Source organism: Protomyctophum parallelum (assembly GCF_964188405.1).
Source record: "Protomyctophum parallelum genome assembly, chromosome: 13".
NCBI lineage: Eukaryota > Metazoa > Chordata > Actinopteri > Myctophiformes > Myctophidae > Protomyctophum > Protomyctophum parallelum.
The window spans coordinates 17,921,992-17,941,361 of NC_139708.1; the positions used below are offsets into that span (position 1 = coordinate 17,921,992).

A 19,370-nucleotide genomic window follows, 5' to 3' on the forward strand; every position below is an offset into this window, starting at 1 on the left:
TTTTTTCGAAATGGACGAATCGTGTGAGCTTTGGAAGCCAATCTTAGCCAATCAGGATGGAAGATGGGAAATGGTGCCGCTCCGTGTTGATCACATGACTATGGAGATAGTGTATAGCGATTTGCGTGAAATTTGGAGAAAATCTGAAGGAGTAATAATAGAAAATGTGTTTTACATATGTCGGCCTCCTGGTGGCGCTATAAAGAGCAGATGTGAAAAATTCCAGGCAAAGGTTTTTCCTTGGCCTCTAGGGAGTTGGCATACAAAGTTATCCACAGATCCGTGCAGTTAGAGGTAAAAACACTTTCCGGCCAGTTATAGCGCCACCTTGAGGCTGAGTTGAAATTGTTCATGTGGCATTTCGTCCTCGGCCTAGTGGGAATGTGGGTGCACAATTTCACGGAAATCACGCGATGTGTTAATGATTTGCAGCATTTTTTTTTAAACTGAGCACTCCTGTGAAATTTGGAAGCCAATCTTAACCAATCAGGATGGAGTCTGAGAAATGTGAAAGACCGGTTTCGTTGAATGGCTCTAGAGAGACTGTGTACCAATTTGCGTGATGTTTGGACAAAATCTGTAGGTGTACTGTGCAAAAACTTGTTTTGCACAAAGCGGCCTCCTGGTGGCGCTATAACAGGCCGTTCTGGAAAGTTTGGGGCAGAGGTTCATCGTTGGCATCCAGGGAGTGTGTGTGCAAAATTTGGCATCGACCGGGTTAACGGTGGCCGAGATTAGCTGCTTACGGACGGACACACACACACACACACACACACACACGGACGGACGGACGGACGGACGGACGGACGGAGTGCAAAACATACTCTCCCCACATGCCTTCGGCCTGGTGGAGACAACAATACTAAATGTAGTAAGAATAATGTCTATAACATTGTAATGTCACAGGGAAACACATTACTTGTGCTATATTCTTCTCAGTATCAGTGACTAAGATGCAGAAATGTCTGTAAAAAACTAAGGCATGTGCATAACCTGATTGTGAAATAATTTGAATTAGCCTATGAAGACTTAAAATGTAAAAGTTTGTAGGGGAGAAATCCACATAGTTGTGCAATGTGCACGAAGCTTCATGTCACTTTGCTGTGAAGCATGTTATTATTTCATCAACTTTGTAAAAAATAGGTCTATTTAACACATTAACACATTAACATCTGTGTTATTTTAGATAACACAGATGCAAGCCTGAACATCTGCTCTTTTTTAACCTTTTTGAAAAATCTTGAGTAATTTTGAATGGCATAATTGGTCTCAGGTCTTCTTCATGACAACATTCCAGTAGGGAAACAACAAAAATGTCTCTCTGTGCAGAGTGCAGATGGAAACAGAATGGGTTGTATAAATATAAATACTGTTACACTTACAAATTACAATTACAATTAAGTCCTGTATTAAAACAAAACCTACTTAAATAAAAGTACAAAGGTAATACATTTTGAACGTATTAAATGAGACATTCTGCACGAGTGCTTTTTACTTTTTGTACTTTTAGAATATTTTGATGTCAATACTTTTGTACTTGTAATTTTAAAATTTGAATAGTCTACTGAACTTGTAGCCTATTAAAGTACAACTTCTACAATAGGGTATTGAATATCGATACTTTTACTAGAGAGTAAAACATTGTGAGTGCTTCTTCTATCACTGCTGCAGTAGCCTGATCTATCATGATGATAACAGTCAGCAGGTCAGTCAGCTCTGTGTTGTGCTCTGCTGCCCTGCATCACCATCAAGGAGTCTGTCCGTGACTCCTCGCAGGACCCGTCCGCTCGCCAGACCCAGAATCCCCTGCGCCGAGGCAAGATGGAAGAACACAGCAGCTGCGGGAGAACAATGTTTTGGCTCTGAAGACTGGAACGAACGAACAGCCGAAGGTGAACTAAAGAAGCCAAAGCACCCGATCGTGGTCATGCACTGGTAAGAGCAAACTACAACAATCGATTCCGACTGGACTTTGGCCACCGGAATGTCCGGCAGTGTTACGGGACAGACAACAAAGCGGGGCAGCAGCAGACTGCAAGCAGCAGCGCAGTAACGTTACATTACCGCTAGTTAGCAGCCCTGCTGCTAGCCGTCTCGGGCTAACCTCGGCTAGCAATAGCTTTTGACGAGCATCATTGTTCGTTGAGTTGCATGGAGCCATTTGTTATGGAGTCAACATTACTGCACCATCACTTACAGTCGCTTCACTGTTCCATCAGTTGTGAGCGGCCTATACAAAAACAGCACGTTTTCACTGCGAATAGTGCATCTAAATATTATGAGGGGAAAATATCAACATAAAACGTCCTTGATCATGTTGCCGACTCTTTGCCCATTCTGTTCGCCGTGTGTGTAATCGCACTTCGTTTTAACGTTGAAACCACATTTTTATTGTATTTAACCAAAAATCAAAGTCCACGATCTATTTGTTTATAACGTTAAGACAATATCTTGGCGTTCTTGGAAAAGGGGAGATTTCAGTTCAAGCTTTCATGGTGTGTAGTTCATCCGCGCAGACGTCCTCTCACTGCCGTTATTGCATGGCCATATTAATAATTGCATGATCCTGCATCACAAAGAAGGGCCCTGCAAGAGTGGTTAGCCTTAATGGCTAACTCGCTAGCTAATTGCATGACTAGCAATCTAAATGGATTTCCAAACGGAGTCAGATGACAGGATTCACCCAACGTATACTCTGGAAAATAGCTCTCAGTTGTCGCTATGCGAACGGTCTAATTTTGCAAAGTTCCTGTATGTGTGTGCACTTGGTAAAAGGCATCAGATGTGTCGGGTAACCTTACATTGCACAGGTAGAGTAAACGGTTAATTCGACCACCAAAATTAATGCATGCACAAATAATGCATCCTAAGGTGACTGCAAAAATGCTGCTATTGTTTTGTTTTTTTTAAACCCTTTTATAACCTGTATAACATGTATATAACTATGCAATGTGACTTAGCTCTGTTTACTTAATGCTGTACCCCCTCCAACTGTATATACTTAACCCATTTTAACTGTTTTGATTGTATTTTGACACTTGCTTTGGCATTGTAAACGTAAATGTTTTCTCATGCCCATATAGCTCCTTTGTAAATTGAATTACATGGTTATGGTTAAACATGCAGCTTTGCAGGTTATAGTTTTAAAGGAATCTAAAATCATGGTTACCCTTTAATTAAAAGTTAGCAACATATTTTAATCTTGAGCTATATTCCTAATTTAGAGTTTTATATATATATATATATATATATATATATATATATATATATATATATATATATCTGCCTCTGTCTATTAATTCATAAATGTACTAAATAATCAAATAGTCTTCAGAAAGAAGAAATCTGTTGGGGGGGGGGGGGGGGGGGAACTCACACTGAAAGATAAACCGTAAAATCCTCAGTGTTAAATTTTCCATTTGTAACTCTTTATACAGTGTAGGTCATTATTGCACACTATTTACAGCAGCAATGTTTCAAATGCTGGCTCTCATTGGTAGATAAGTCCATTCAAATAGGATGTCCCGGGTGAGCCGACCCATCAAACAGATTAACATACAGTAGAGCTTCAATCCTCCCTCCCCATCTCATTTGTGTCCATCACTGCAGTTGCAGTGACCTTTTTGTTGTGGGAAAATACTGTACTGTAGTAAAGGAATTTTAGCGCTGTGTATCCAATGTTTTGCATGTTTCCACATGTCATGAATCCAGACTGCAGTACTTTGTTGACCCACAAACCCACATTTTTAATCCAACTAAGCACTCAGTAGAGAGATCAGAGGACATGAGAATGATTCCTAAGGGACTTGATTAACTCCATAATTATTGTCTCGTCAGCTATCATCTGTATTTATACATTTTCTTAATTACTACTGATGTGTACTTCTTAAAAGAAGTATACAGTATATTTTTCATCACCTGATTCTATAATTGACTCCTGCTCTCTTTTTTCCCCCTGTCTCAGGATGACACTGACTGGCACCCTGTAGTTTTCCTGCCGGCCCGCCCACATTCACCATGAGCATTATTCAAGACAAACTAGGCAATGAATACCTGCGCTCCAATGGGGGCATGGACTCCAACTTTGGCCCCGCCGGGATGATCATGTTCAGCCACCTGCCCCCGGTGACCAGCTTCACCCGGCTGGCCGCCCAGTCTGTCATGCAGGACCTTCCGCCCCAGGAGATGATCTTCAAGAAGGAGCGGGACTCGCCTGACTGCAGCATGGGCACCCTGGGGGCTGGTCTTGGGTGTGGGGGGGTGGGAGACTATGTCCACGCCATGGGCATCAAGCAGGAGAAGCTGACGGAGCACGATTACCGCCTGCCGCTGTACCCCGGAGGACCCGGCAAGAGCACGGAGCTTCTGGAGGTGTCTGTGGGGAACCACCAGAGCCTGCTGGTACATGACCTCAGCATGGGCAATGTAAGAGTCTGACCAGTACATCGACACAGTCAAAAATTGGAGATCCACATTCGACATTAAGGCAGAATATATATATTAGTATTTTTTACTAGTGTAGTTTATGCTCTAGAATCTCTAGATGCAACACATAATATTGTATTGTATTTATTTATTGTATATATGGGGAGTGACACGTAGCAAAGGCTATGCGATTGGGACTCAAACCCATGACATGCTGTCAGGCTACATTGTAGCTACGCCAGCGAGCCAGGCCATGTTTTTTATGTGAGTTTTTATGTGAATGTTTTTTATATGAGTGGTGAAAAGGGCGAATAATTGTTGGTGATTGTTATTGTGGGCTCGAGTAGGGAGCCCACTTTAATTGTATTTACTATAGTTATTATTATTACATCTAATGCTGAATGGGTGCTGAACTTCAAACAGCTGATATTTAAAAGAGGCTGGAGGAGGAGCCTGAGAAAGGAGGGAGGAGGCTGTGTGGGGCATGCGATGCAATGGTGTTATAAATCTGCTGGAGGCGTGACATGCAAATTATAAATCACCCCCCTCCCTCCACTGCCACCTCTTCTCTTGCCAGAAGGATGATGTCATCCAGACTCTGCATGAATGAAAACATCTTGGCAAGCGCATGGGTGTCTACTTCTTTGAGATTTCACTTAATTTCACACACAGCTTTGTGTAACAATAGATGGGCTTTGATGGTGGACAGGGTCTCGATGTTGATGAAAAAAAAAGACTGTCCTGCAGTTTGACAATTTTTCACATGCAACTTGAGTGAGAAGATTTTATGTGAGAACAAGACTGCAGATCATTTGAGTTCCTTTTGCCTGTCTGGCAGCACAAAGAAAACATAATGAAGGAAGAATTTCAGTCCTGCTTATATAATTAGGATAAAAACGTGCTCACACTGATGAGAGGTGTTTTGAGGAGAATAATTATTTTCATTTTGTCATGCTCCCCAAATCTTGTGCCTATTCTCAGCATATGAAGGAAAAAGGATATCCGTACACCGTTCTCAGCATAACTACATGTGTGTGAGCATGTAGCCATTTTTGCAAACCCTGAGGCTTGTGCTTTTTAGGTCGAGTAAGTCAGACTTTGTTTTGGCTGGACTGGCTCCTAATGTAGGCTAATCCCAATGACTCGGTTGATATTTGAGAACTTCTGCATGTGAAACAAGTCTACTTATCCCCATATGGCACTGGAGAGTAGCCTATTCACATAATATAAAGTTTAATTGAATTCAGTTTCCAGGGGTTCCCAAGATAAATTATTGATAGTTGGGAACCAAATCATACTTTACCTGTCTGTAATTCCAAGAATGTACAGATGGAACATTCCCATTACTTTGTACACTCAGTTAACTTAATGCTGAGGTATTTATTGTGTCCCAAAAAATATCAAATGGATGTCTGTGTCATAAAGCATCTGAAAGGACCCCCAGGTCTTTGACATTTAAACAATTGAGATTCACTGTTCTACCAAATGAACTACATAGATTCTTTGACGATACATTCTCACATAGGCTCTCATTCTGAATGTTGAGTTTAAAAACAACACTATTAAGTGAAGTCTGATATCCCTCGACTGAGGGGGGGATTTCCCTTTGGATGCGTGCGTGGTAGTTGTTTGGTTTTCTATGTGGGAGACCCGGGTTAGAATCCAGGTGTTTAAATTAGTGGCTCGGTTTCCCGGTAAGTGAATGTATCGGAGTAGCCTTGCCTGAATTCCAGAAGCCTAATTTCTAGCATTGGACTTGGTGGATGTTTTGATTTTCTTTGCGGCATTCAAATCTAGGTGGTTGCATTGCCACCAACGTGTCCATAATATGTTTGTTTTGGACTCAAGGCCGTAACCTTCAATCAGCTTATTTCCATTTGTCTCTCTGCTCTCAACACCTCTCCCATTGTCATTGTCACAGCTGCCAAGTCGCTTAGGAAAGGAGCCCAGTGTGAGAAAAGGTCGAAGGTCAAACGGTGATGGACAGGAGGCAAAGCCCAGGAAAAAACGAAGCGAGGCAAGGGTTGGTTTTGTTCCCATTCTTTCACACATAAAATTCAGCAAAATTACAATCCTTACTGATTAGGTATATTGTATTAATCCCCAGAGGGTGCATAACATTATATCCAAATATAGACAGCAAACAGAGAAGAATTATGCATATGAATGCATAACATGTCACTCAACATTCCCAAATGTACAAATAGCGGATCTACAGGTTCATAGTGCGGCACCGTGAGCTTGTAGATCTGCTATTTTTGAAAAATCATGAAAATGTGGCACAAATCTTTTAATATATATTTTTTCAGAGCAAACGTTTTTAACTAAAATCTGGGGGTTCCCTGGAACAACATATTTTCAGATGGGGGTCCACAGCCAAATGCAGATAATTCTAGGGGTCCTTGACATGAAAAAGGTTGAGCGTCACAGACAGAAACATTCAGAAAACTGTTTGGATTTAGAAGACATTTTATAGAATATAGTGTCGGGTCTCTAAATGGGTTAATATGAATGTAAAGTTTTGAGTTTAGTCTGTCATGAAACTGGTTCAGCTCCTGAGGAGTTGACTGTCTGCATCTGACACAATGTTTCTCCTTGGTCTGTCTGTAGCAATCAATGATGCTGGACGCAGATGGAGGTAGCATGTCGCCCGGCTCCAAGCCACACATTTGTGAGCACTGCAATGCATCCTTCAGAAGCTCCTATCACTTACGAAGACATGTCCTCATCCACACAGGTATTGAAGATAGAGGATAGTTTCCACACAGTAAAATGCTCAGTTTTAATTTGACTCCAAAGAGTTTACAAAGGGAACTAAATGGACTCTTGCGGGTCCAGGTTCCAGTTCTACACACTTCAGAGTTAAATGAAAGCAAAATGACAATTTGGTAGCGGTTTGGGTTGTGCAGTTGTTACTCAAAATATTGCCGTGGTATCTTCAATAGTTGCTCCATTGATTAGAAATTGATATTCCAAAATGTATCATCTTCAATGATATATCATTGAAGATATCTCGTCAATATTTGGAATTACATCATGGCAAGGTAACTACATACCAAGAGAAAGAATTTAACTGGCACATCCTCTGGAAGGCAGGTGCAGGACTAACAATGGGTCTGCACACTGTAACTTTGTAAAGCTCCCAGTTAAGGGTTTATTATAGATTAACGTTTCGATACAGAGTCTTCATCAGAACTACACAACCCAAACCTCTACTAAAGTGTAATTTTGCTTTAACATGACAATTGACTGTGCATAGCTTCTTTTGTATTATTATTGATTTGTTCTGCCTTTTACTTTCTTGTTTAAGGGGGGTGTAAATCATATTGTATTAATGGAATTAGTCTGTCCAAAAGTCAATGCTCTTGTACAGAATAACATACAAGGGCAGAATTGTATACAAAATAATAGAATCATCTTTATCTCCTGGTTCACCAAACAACCATATTATTGCAAAACCATATCCTGCTATCCTTTGGATAATGAAAATATACTGTATATAATATTATGTCATGTTGCATTATCGATTTTATTTTCTGGCCCTAATCTTGTCCACCATTCCTGCTCTGATCTGGTACAGAGCTAAATGATATTGTTCTCTCAATAATAAAATGGTATGCCTGAAGAACATTAGAATGATTAGTGGTTAAATCCTCAGGTAATGTTTTGTAACTATTAATCTATAATACAAAGGCACATAGAAATAACAGCTATGGGTGATTTTCAAGCCAGAAGTGATGCATAAGTACGTTTCATGTTCAGTTAATTGTTTTATACATATATTTATTAGTTTAAAGTTGCCCTATGTAACTTTCCACTTCTAATTGAACCCCTGTGCAAGTCATGAATTACCATTGAGCAAATAAAGCCTGCCTGCTTGCTCAAGGATTGAGCATTTAATCATGTAAGATCCGGAGTCCTAAAAGCACACAGTTTAGTTAGATTAATTGATTTGATAAGTAATCTTATCAGTCTTTTTTTTTAAAATTTTATTAAGCAGTGTAAGGGTACGTTTACAGTGTCTGCCTTAAAAAAACAATGAAAGCCTATGGGAAATGACGAAAAGGCTGCACAAGGCACCTTTCTTGGCTGAGCAGTACTCTTTCAAAAGCTGAGAATAGTTACACTTTTTGAGAAATGCTTTTTATCAGCTGACCAATCACAACAAAACTTGTGGACATTTAATGTCTACAAATGTGGAGCTGCTCGTCTGTCAGCCGTGGAGGATGTCACGCACACCCATACAAGACGACCTTATTCGACATGGCCATATTAGATATTTGGCAAAATACAAAGCAAAAATGCTGAGCCACTAATCCAAGCTGATCAGCCAGCAGAAAAAGCACTTTTCTTCACAAAAGGTGGACATTGTGAAACATGTGTGATACCCTATGACAGACCACCCGATTCGACTGTTATCAATAGACAAGACCGCAGTGATCAGTACGATTGTTCTCGATGAGTATGGGCATGCTCTGCCGACTGATAAAAAAACCCCTGACAGTATTAAGGTTGGCGCACATGCGTTAATATTAGGACCGCGCTGCGATATGCTTGCGGTTGAGTTTAGGGGAGGGTATGAGGAGGCTTGTCGTTTTAGTAGGCAGTAGACCAAAACGACAGGATTAAGGTTGGCGAACATGCGTTAATATTAGGACTGCGCTGCGACATGATTGCGGTTAAGTTTAGGGGAGGGTATGAGGAGGCGTGTCATTTTCAGTAGGCTCCCAGCATGTCCAGTAGACCTGACTAGACCGATAAGATCGGTTAACGTGTCATCAACGCCAATCGCAGCCAGTAGGCTCTAGACGAGCCGATCGGCTTGATAAGATCGGCGTAATAAGTAACCTACTGGGAATTATCGTTGATTTTCGGTCGAAACGGCTGGAGAGACAGGTAATTTATATATCCATCATCGATGCTCTTCATCCGTCAGTAAACATTTATCTGTCATCTCTTTACCACCTTCATTTGAGGTCTGATTTGAATGAAACTTAATACAGGGGTTCACTTGGAACAAGTTTGTTTTTCAGCATTTTGTGCACCATAGGACTGTATCTGACTATCTGTGGTCTGGTTTATTCTGGTTTATTTATAAAGAAGTCACTGGGACTCGCTGTAACATTACTGCCAACCAAAGCTTTCTTGAGATATAAAATAATAATATAAAATATAATTATAATATAGACAGCGTGTTATGCGCCATATTTGTTTGTCTACTGAGAACATTCTTTATTGACATTTATTGTCCTTTTCTCTCTTTTCACAGTAGTGATATTATTGTTATACGAGGGTAGAATCCATTATAACCACATAAAAAATGACATTTGGTCATATTTCAGGTGAAAGGCCATTCAGGTGCAGTCAGTGCAACATGAGCTTCATCCAGAAGTACCTTCTCCAACGGCACGAAAAGATACACAGTGGTGAGTGTTGCAGAACAGCCATTAATTTAACAGGCTGCACATAGTCTGTGAAATACTGATGCATTCAGTGAACCTTAACTTTCAGCATTTTCTATAGTTGCTGTCTGTCAGAAACCTCATCTCCTGTTTTTATTTTACCCCATATAGCAATGTCATGCATATATATATATATGTATGTACTGTATATAATATGTACCGTATATAAAATAATATGATAACAAAGGAACGTTTTGGACATACAAGGTTTCCACCCGAGAGCAACTATAATATAACCTGGACATGTGCTGTTTTGGGCAGGAGAGAAGCCCTTCAGCTGTGATGAGTGCAACATGCGCTTCATTCAGAAGTACCACATGGAGCGGCACAAGAGGACGCACAGTGGAGAAAAGCCATACAGATGTGAGACCTGCCAACAGGTTAGTGAGCCTTCAGGGGTGTTCAAAAAGTTACTTGTTGAGTTTCCATCCGGATGAAGTACTAACTGAACCAGATTGTTTAAGCATTCGTGTGGTATTTGTGTTCCTAGACACATTTTGATGTTATTACTTGATTCAAACTAAGCATATATGTGCTTTTTCCTGCCTTGCAGTATTTTTCCAGGACAGACCGATTGCTTAAGCACAAGCGAACCTGTGGAGAAGCCATAAAGAAGGGCATGGAGCCGGGAATGCTGGACCTGGGATGTGCAGACATGGGCCACGGCAGCTATGGAATCACTCAGGGAAATGCCGGTACGACCGGCAGAAAGAGGGGACGGTCCAAAAACCCCGGAGAGGCAGGGGAGCGCAAGAGGAAGAAGGGTGCTGGAGGAGGAGGAGGAGCAGCAGCATTAGCTGCAGTGGGGGGGTTGGGGGCCTCACACGTTCATGGTGCGGTATCTGGAGGATACGGAGTCCATGACTACTCTGTGGAGAATCAAACGGTGTCCTCCTCTACTGAACCAGGACCCAGCATGCACCAGGGCCGAGCTCCAAAGATGGCATTCAAGAAGGCCAATCGTAAAGGCCTGGACAAGGTGGGGCTGGGTCAGTCCAGGCCGGATTCTATGGAGCAGAGCGGTGGGATGGACAGCCTTGGCCTCATGCAGCACAACAGCGCCAAAGCGGGCCCCACCAGCAGCAATTACGATGATGCCATGCAGTTCCTCAAGAAGAGACGCTACCTTCATGCGGCAAACAATGCAACCACACCATGTGTAGGGGTGGTGTCCGCTGGGGCCGGCAATGACTATGATGTCAACAACCACCTGGCAAGCCAGCAGTCAGTCATCCAGGGTGTGGTTTCTGGTGTGATGGACAACGATGCGCCCCTGAGCCTGCTGGACTCCTCCATGGGGGTGGACAAGCACGACAAGTCTGGCATCCCTGACGAGGTGCTGCAGAGCCTGTTGGACCACTACACTCAGAAACCCGATGGCTCGCACCACGACGTCCACTTCGACATCAGCGACCAGCATGTGGAGCTTCATCCGCATCCGGACGACGGGCGGGACATGGGCCACGACACCCCCAGCCCGTCCGGAGACAAGACCGTCATCATGCATGAGTACTCTCGCTTCCTACTGCAGGCCTTGGAGCGCACCAGCCACAGTGCCAGCTTCCCCCTGGGCCCAGCGCCTCCCACCTCCGGCCCGTTCACCAGCTCCCACCCGGGCAACCCCCTGTACTCCGACAAGAATATCTACACTACTTCCCCTCTGGAGTGTGGCTACGGCCAATCGGTGGCCTCCCCCTCCTTACCCTCCTCTGTGCCAAAGTCTCACTTTGCAATGCTGTCAAGCTCCTCACCACAGCACAGCTTCCATCTGAGCAGCCTGGAGCCTTCCACACACCAGCAGCTCACCCCGTCTCAGGAGCTCACCGACCAGATCGAGAAACAGCACTCCTCCTCCTCCCCTCCTTCCTCCTATCAGATCAGCCCGTCTGACCTGAGCAGCCACAAGGACCAGCAGCCGATCAAGAACGGCACCACTACGGTTTTCACTCTGGCCCCATCGCAGGACCTGGCCTCTCTGGACAACTCCTCAAAGCCTTCCTACCAGATAGAGAACTTTGCCCAGGCCTTCGGGTCCCAGTTCAAGTCGGATGGGCGTGGCTTGTCTTACGGCACTGACTCGGGTGGGGAGGTGGACCACAGGATACGGACAACTGTGTCTGAATTCTCAGGGTATAGCAGTTTATTAGCTGACGTCAACGAGCCAGTAAGTACAGGTTCCAAAACCCCAACAAGCCAAAGCTACAGATGAGGGGCGCTGTGAGAGGGAGAATGTTCTGTTGTTGAAAGTTCATGTTTTTGTTTTTAAAAAGAAAATGTTTTGTAGTGCTCCTATTTTATTATTATTATTATTTTTTTAAGTGACGTTTTATTTTAATTATTATACTGCCGCTATGTTTATAATATGCCCACTCCTCTTCCCAGGATGAGCCTGCTTGGCCTACCTACAAATGCAATTTGTTTTCAGAATCCTTTTCCTTTTTTCTTTTTTTTCTTTTTTTTTTCAAAGCTAACTACAGTATGTAACGAGTCTGTTTTTATTAATTTCATATTAGTGTCAGTAGGTCTGCTTGTTAATCGTTAGGTTAAAAAGTACTTTTTAAGCGAGCATAGAGTAGCAATGGACTTGTTTCGCTTCCCATGAGCTGACATGTGTTTTAGCAATCAACGTTACAATTGTAAAAAATATGACCCGATGGCAGGGAATAGCCCAGAACTGAAATAGCAAAAACAAACAAAAAAAAGGTTACTGTCTGTTACAAGGTTAAAAGTATTACTCAGGAAAAAAGTGTAAATGGAGAAGCCAATGAAGTGCATTGTGCGCTCATTTCAATGGTGTAAGTTTGCAACTTCAAAAGGATTATTTTTTTCTGTTATGTATAATTCCTTGGTGAGTGAGTGTGACAATAACGGACTGCCGCCAGCTCACTTACACTGAAAACACTTTCCACTTGGCTATATAGAGATTATGGTACTTTCTTGTCAATGTGAAACTCACGTTTTCTTCAATAAGGGCCATATATATATTTATAAAAATATATATTATGTAAAATAACAGATTTAATCATTCTGGGGAACTGCCAGGTGAAGTAGAGGAAGAAAGGGGGGTTGTTCAGGGAGTAAATGTTGTCCTTGTTATTTTTTTGGAGAACAGAAGTGATGCTAGGGCTTTTCTTTGGCCAATAGAGGTTGCTGTTGGACAGCGGTAGAATGGCCTTCCCCTCCTCACCCCCTCTTCTTCCAAAAGTCTCTTTCTTTAAAAGAATCCAATTAGCACTTTGAGCCGTTTATTACATCATGTAAACCACCCTGTTGAATCGAGAAAGCTCAAGCAGAACAGAAAACGGAATGGCTTTCGAAAAATGATGTCTGTTGGGTTTGGGTGAATATAGATAAGGGTCTCTAGGCTTGATCATGTCCTGGTCTGTGATTGCAATGCCCTTTGTTTGGATGGCATGCTTTTTATGGTATGTTTGGGTGGGTTGGGTGGGGTTTATATGGACCAGTGGGAGGGTGTGGTTATGGAGATGGGATTTCTTTTTAAATTAACGTCTTTTTATCCTCATATTTAGGGAAGGGTTAGATAACGGGAGGTGGGTGGGGGTCTTTTTGAGGAAAATTATTAACATTTAAACGGGATAATGTAAAATAAATTCAATGCCCCTAGTTTTAGTTTTAATTGTTACCCAGTTTAGCGGCTTTTTCTTTATTATCAAATTTGATGACACATATGTTAGTGAATGAGTATTTCTTCTGCTGTTGCTGAAGCAGCCCAATATGAGGAAAGGGTGACTGGCTAAATTGAACTAATTTGTAACGAGCTGAACTCCTCCCATGTGTTGGCATTACCACCATGTGTATTCTTCCTCAGATATTGGTTGCCTGACCCTGGGTGATGGAGTCAGCAAAATACGTTATCGAAAGGGTTCTTGCTGTCCAATGATTTAAAAATATATAAACTGTGCATTTCTTTTGAGTAAATCCAACAATAATTGCACTGTCTTCCATAATTAAAACTAGCCTTCAGTGTTGGATATGAAAAAACTCTTGCTGATTCAGTTTCTCAACGCTGTTGATCCCCCAATGCCCTCTTGTGTTAAGCAATCATGAAACATGGCTGAATGACTGCAACATTGTAATATCATAGGGAACAGTGACTGACCACTAGTTATGTGCTATGTTGAATGGGTGCGGGGTGAACAATTATACGAATTTGCCTATCATATACCTCATATCGCTGCAAACCAGGGACAAAAGGAGTGAAGATTTGATGTATGTAGCAGAAATGCTGTTTTTAAAATGTCATTTTCTTCTGTGTTACTATTTTAAACAGTTGTGTAATTGACTTTTACTTGACCTCTGTTAAGAGCTGTTCTTGCGGTAAATGTCTAATGCCTACCAGTGTTCAGTCTACAATTGGAACTCCTTTGTCACAACCATAAAACTATTTAATATTGCCATATTGTTGCAATGCGTATGCTTTTTGTTTACAAAGAAATGTACAAACACTACATCTTAATTTTAACCCCCTTATCATTCGCATGATTTTTATTTTCTATCGTCTTTCTCCCTTTTCTTATCACCACCAAATTTGTAGCTGATATTATCAATTTTTATTTTCTCAGTTTCTTGTGAACATTGTTCACAAAGCTGTACTTGTCCAATTAATTGATTAGGGAAAAAAATAAAAAAAATGCTGTTATCAAGGACCTTTATTTTCATTCCTTATTTGGTGTGAAGTTTGGAAGTTTACATAATATATTATGTCTAAGATAATTTGTTTTGACAGTATAAGGAAATGTTTCGATTACCACCTACTATCAAGGTTGTGTGTAAATTGAATTCAAGCTTTCTATATGCTGAACAGTGATGCTTCTCAGTATTGCATATGATATGATTGCATAGACCCTTTATTCCATGTAGGCCCATGAACCTTACTGAAGCTTTTCAGATAGATTTTGGTGTAAAAAATATTTATAGATTAAACGGCGTAGTCCTTTTATGAGTTTAACATCAATTGATATTTTAAAAGTAATTGGCTAGTAATTGCCTAGTGTTTGACATTCACAGCTGTTCGGTTGTATTCTAAATTACATTGGTGTTTATTTGATTATTTGGAATGGATCTCCAATCGGTGCTGCAACAATGGCCCAACGATAACAATATGCATTGACAATTCTGTTACAGGCCATAGACAGCCCTTCGCCATAGAAGGCTGCGCTTCCATCAAGACAATTCGACAGATCAACATTGAGGTATTAAAAAAATAGCTCTGGTGTGGAGGATGGATTTCAATTTTCATAGTGTTACACACAAGTGTTCGGTTACTTCAATGCACTTCCCATAAATTAATTTGAACCCCACAGGTGTGCATTTATATAGCAGCAATGATGTGCTTTATCATCATTTAGCTATGGCTACGGCATGGTGCGTTGCTATGACGTAACTTACTATAGTACACTTTTGCCCATATTTACTATTTATTTACTTACTATTATTATTTATTTGTTTTATTTCTTTCACAGCATCAAATTACTTTTTAAACAATAAGTTGTTTGTTTCCATATAAAATACTTGCTAAAAATCATGCTAATTGACTAATGACTATTGCATTATACAGTCATGTAATCTACATTATGTGATGATGTCAATACTATATATATATATATATATATATATATATACACACACAGTACATACCCATGACTTGCCTTACATATTGTCTGTCGGGTAACCTCTGTTACTTTTCAGGATTCAAACAAACGCGTTGTTTCACGTCACATTTAGACCTTGTAGATCTGCTGCTTTTAATGATGTGTGTGATGCTGTAGTATGATCAAGTATAGGGCAAAAAGTTTGAATATGTTGAAGGGGAGTTTCGACAGCAGCAATATACTGTAATCACATACATACCCAAACCAACATGATTCATAGGTTGATACAGGCGTTTCCTATGTAAATAGTACTCCACTTTATTTACCTATGCTGAAAAGGCTGTGTCATGATTACTTGGTAGGTATTGGGTGTCAGATTGACCGGTAAGATGGGGACAAACGATAATGTTGTGTCATGATTACTTGGTAGGTATTGGGTGTGAGATTCACCGGGCAGATGGGTACAAACGATAATGTTGTGAAGGCACAGAGGAGCATCAAAGATATTGTACTTCAATATTTAATCAATAGACCACCGAAGTCCTGACGTCACTGTCAGTAGAGGGCACCAGTACACATGTTCGTGTACTTTTTATTTGCATTGAAATCCCCATAGGGGGATTTTAGATCATATAAGAACTGTGTTTGAAAAATAAACCGATCATCCCGGCCTTTTCACTCATATGGATATGAAGCATCGACTGAAGGTGGAAATGTACAAATATACCCAAAGAGTAACACAATAAGTGCTAGTAACGAGTCAACATTTAAATATATTTAATGTTTCGTGGTTACTACGAGTTGAGTCACTGCCAGCTGAGCTTACGTCAACGAGGAATCTCAAGAACGCAATGTGTTGAAAGCCTGGCATGAGGTATATTTAATATTGGCAGCGACATTGCTTTCATACCCTTGTAGTTTCAAGGCTTTTGCGGCCACATTAATTCCATTTACTCCAGAAACTGGCTGTATCAGAATGGACATCATTAACGACAGCCACACCCCTGACAGAAAGGCCGGGATGATCGGTTTATTTTTCAAACACAGACTACAGTTCTTATATGAATGAAGGGACCTAAAATCCCCCTATGGGGATTTCAATGCAAATAAGAAAATAAAGAAAGCTGTGGACTGGCGCCCTCTACTGAAAGTGACGTCAGACTTTGGGCGCTCTATTCATGGAAATCATTGAGGCACTGATTAGGTGAAAACCTTTCTCAAATTTGAAATCATTCAAATTTGAAGTCATACATGTATCAAAGTAGGTGACTGACATATACTGTAGATGACCACATGAAGTCTGAGATCCACATTGGAGTCACACTCGACCCATGTGGATCTCAAAATCCACATGGATCCTTTGTGTAACTACAAGATGTACAGTACTGCTCCTTGCAGTGTACATGTATTCAACCCCAGATACAGTAGTTGAAAATCAACATCAGGTAGGGACAAATGTTGCAATGATCCAAATGTTTGTATCAGATAAGAGTAAGGTGCGTCTAATACTCCTGAATTGTATACCTTTCACCATAAAACATATAAAATATCCTGATAGGAAATACAAGTTGGTCATCCTTGGTCAAACAATAATGATAAGGTATAATCAGAAGCGTGACATTTCTAGTGGACTATTTATAGCTAGCTATTACTGGCACATATATTTGTATTACTGGCACATGAAATTGACTAGAATGTGTTTCTACCACACAAACTTTGGAATGTGTTTTGTACACATTAGAAATCAGAAAATGAATAAATAGGCCTAAATACAATATAATAATACAATTAAATAAAAGAAAAAACCCAATATTACCTATATTTTAAGTCAGTTTTGACCCCAATACATTGGTCATTGAGAGCTCATGGGAACACTTATTTTCTAGTCCAATATACAGTAGGCCTACTGTACTGCAGTGGTTTTCATTAAAATTCAATGGGCAAAACAAAATCTGAAGATAGAAGATCTACAAGCTTTTACTGAGCATGTAGATTAGCTTCCCCCCCCCCCCCCCCATTTCTTTCTTCCATTTATGACAAATTGTGAAAATAAATAAATTACAATTAAAACCGTTGCCTATAATCACATACCAGAAATAGGGAAGTGGTAAAAGGAATTAATCCTAAACTACACCTGGGCTTGTCTCATGAGTCATGACACATGTTTGAGAACCACTGCTGTACCGTACCCTATGCAGACTGTAGATGTTGCAATCCTTTTAGTCACCTCTCCTCTATACACCTACACCTCTATAGTGGAATTAACATCACCACCTTCATAGTCAACAAGACTTAATCACCTAGATGAGATAGGCCTCATATCATTTTATAATTTGTTTTACTTAAAAGTAAAAGGGACTTCCTTCGTGTCATTAATAGTATGAGATAAACAAATTTACTAATATGTTCAGAAATAAAATCACAAATAAGAGTGAAACTAACAAAAATGTCAAGAATACACAATAAAGTGTATAAAAATGTACAAATTGGGAATGTAGCATAGTATCCTCCTGGTGGTTATATAGACAGTGTGAATATGAATGGACAATAATGTTAAATATTATAAAGTGGGGGTGTGCTGGTGAAAATTATGTGCATTAACATTACATTAGGTAATGTAACATTAACTGAAAGTAGGATAGGTAACCAGAGCATCTTAAACTCATGTTTAGGATGGTTTCCACTTTGCCTGGCTGATGTCAGCCAGGCAAAGTGGCAAAAAATCAGCCAGGCAAAGTGGCAAAACATCAGCCAGGCAAAGTGGTTTCCACTTTGCCTGGCTGATGTTTGGTCTGCAGGTCTCTCCCACACACAAGTCCCAGGTTCAAATCCAGGTGCTTACTTTGGCTTAGTGAAGAAATAAAAGACTTGCACGGAATGTTTGTTTACCTCTTCCTCCCACCATGGCTGGCTGTAACCATTGGTAACCACTTTCAAAAGAAAATGCCTAATTACCGTGCAGTGGTATAGTGTGGAAGGTGTGTTATCTACTGTGAATTGTTTCACCAAATTGTTTTTGTTTATTATTCATGAGTTTCAAATGTAATCCTATAACCTGCCATGTTGTGCACCAAACGGGTGTTGCAAACAAATTAATTTAGTTCTACAAAAATCTGACTGTTCAGGTCCTCAACATGGCAGGTTATAGGACTACATTTGAAACTCATGACAGGAACTCATGTTGGAAGTCAGACAACTATACAAATGTTCCAGTTAAACAGAGTTGTACAGCTGTTGCTGTCATGGACAAAACAATTATGCTGTTGCTTTTGGTACATTTATTTGTTTCATGTGTGACTATGACGTTTATATACCATGCTAACTTTTGAATCTATTTGTATAGTCTTGCACATTTTAAATCAGAAAAACACAACAATATGATGTGTATTGTTACTTCATCACCCATTGTACAAGTAGGCCTGTAACAGCTAATGAATGGGTTTCAACTCCTTATCATTGCAGCAACAATAAAACAATAACATAACATAATAGCCTAACCAACACTAGTAAGTATACTACATAATAAATAGTAGGCTACTAATTAAAATATATAATATTACTATATACAATTGCAAATAAAACTCAAATGTTGTTTTTTGTTACATTTTGTCCAGAAAACAGAGCCTATAGGCATCACGGAATTAATACATTCATGGTCAAACAACAATATAGCACAACTAAAAGCCTGTCAACTATTCCATATTTAAAAGTAGTTCACTGAAACTGTTCTCTCTTTTTCTTACATTCACAATATTAGCACTATAGTGTATATATATTTGAGCCTTTATGTCAAATGGCTAACTTCTGTGGCACTATAGCCAAATGCAAATAAGGCAAATAAAAGCTTAAAGGACCACTTTTCAATATATCT

General features: G+C 40.4%; 1 protein-coding gene across 2 annotated transcripts; it reads left to right on the forward strand.

Moving 5' to 3' along the window:
- Positions 1-1,806: 1,806 nt before the first annotated feature.
- znf281a (zinc finger protein 281a) lies at positions 1,807-13,298 on the forward strand. Of its 2 annotated transcripts, none has more exons than XM_083780852.1 (7): positions 1,807-1,935; positions 3,965-4,425; positions 6,347-6,448; positions 7,036-7,162; positions 9,768-9,851; positions 10,149-10,267; positions 10,441-13,298. In XM_083780852.1, the coding sequence occupies exons 2-7, from the start codon at positions 4,018-4,020 to the stop codon at positions 12,094-12,096; spliced, it is 2,496 nt and encodes an 831-aa protein (XP_083636978.1). In that variant the 5' UTR covers positions 1,807-1,935; positions 3,965-4,017; the 3' UTR covers positions 12,097-13,298. The 2 variants fall into 2 exon arrangements, with proteins under 2 accessions (XP_083636978.1, XP_083636979.1); XM_083780853.1 differs by having other exon boundaries at positions 6,347-6,442.
- Positions 13,299-19,370: the final 6,072 nt, after the last annotated feature.

What these genes read in the sequence shown, in the direction of transcription:
- znf281a (XM_083780852.1), top strand. Translation starts at nt 4,018, where the DNA reads ATGAGCATTATTCAAGACAAACTAGGCAATGAATACCTGCGCTCCAAT. An exon ending in AAAAACGAAGCGAGGCAAGG is followed by an intron (nt 6,449 to 7,035) that starts GTTGGTTTTGTT and finishes GTCTGTCTGTAG; the next exon opens with CAATCAATGATGCTGGACGC. An exon ending in ACATGTCCTCATCCACACAG is followed by an intron (nt 7,163 to 9,767) that starts GTATTGAAGATA and finishes GTCATATTTCAG; the next exon opens with GTGAAAGGCCATTCAGGTGC.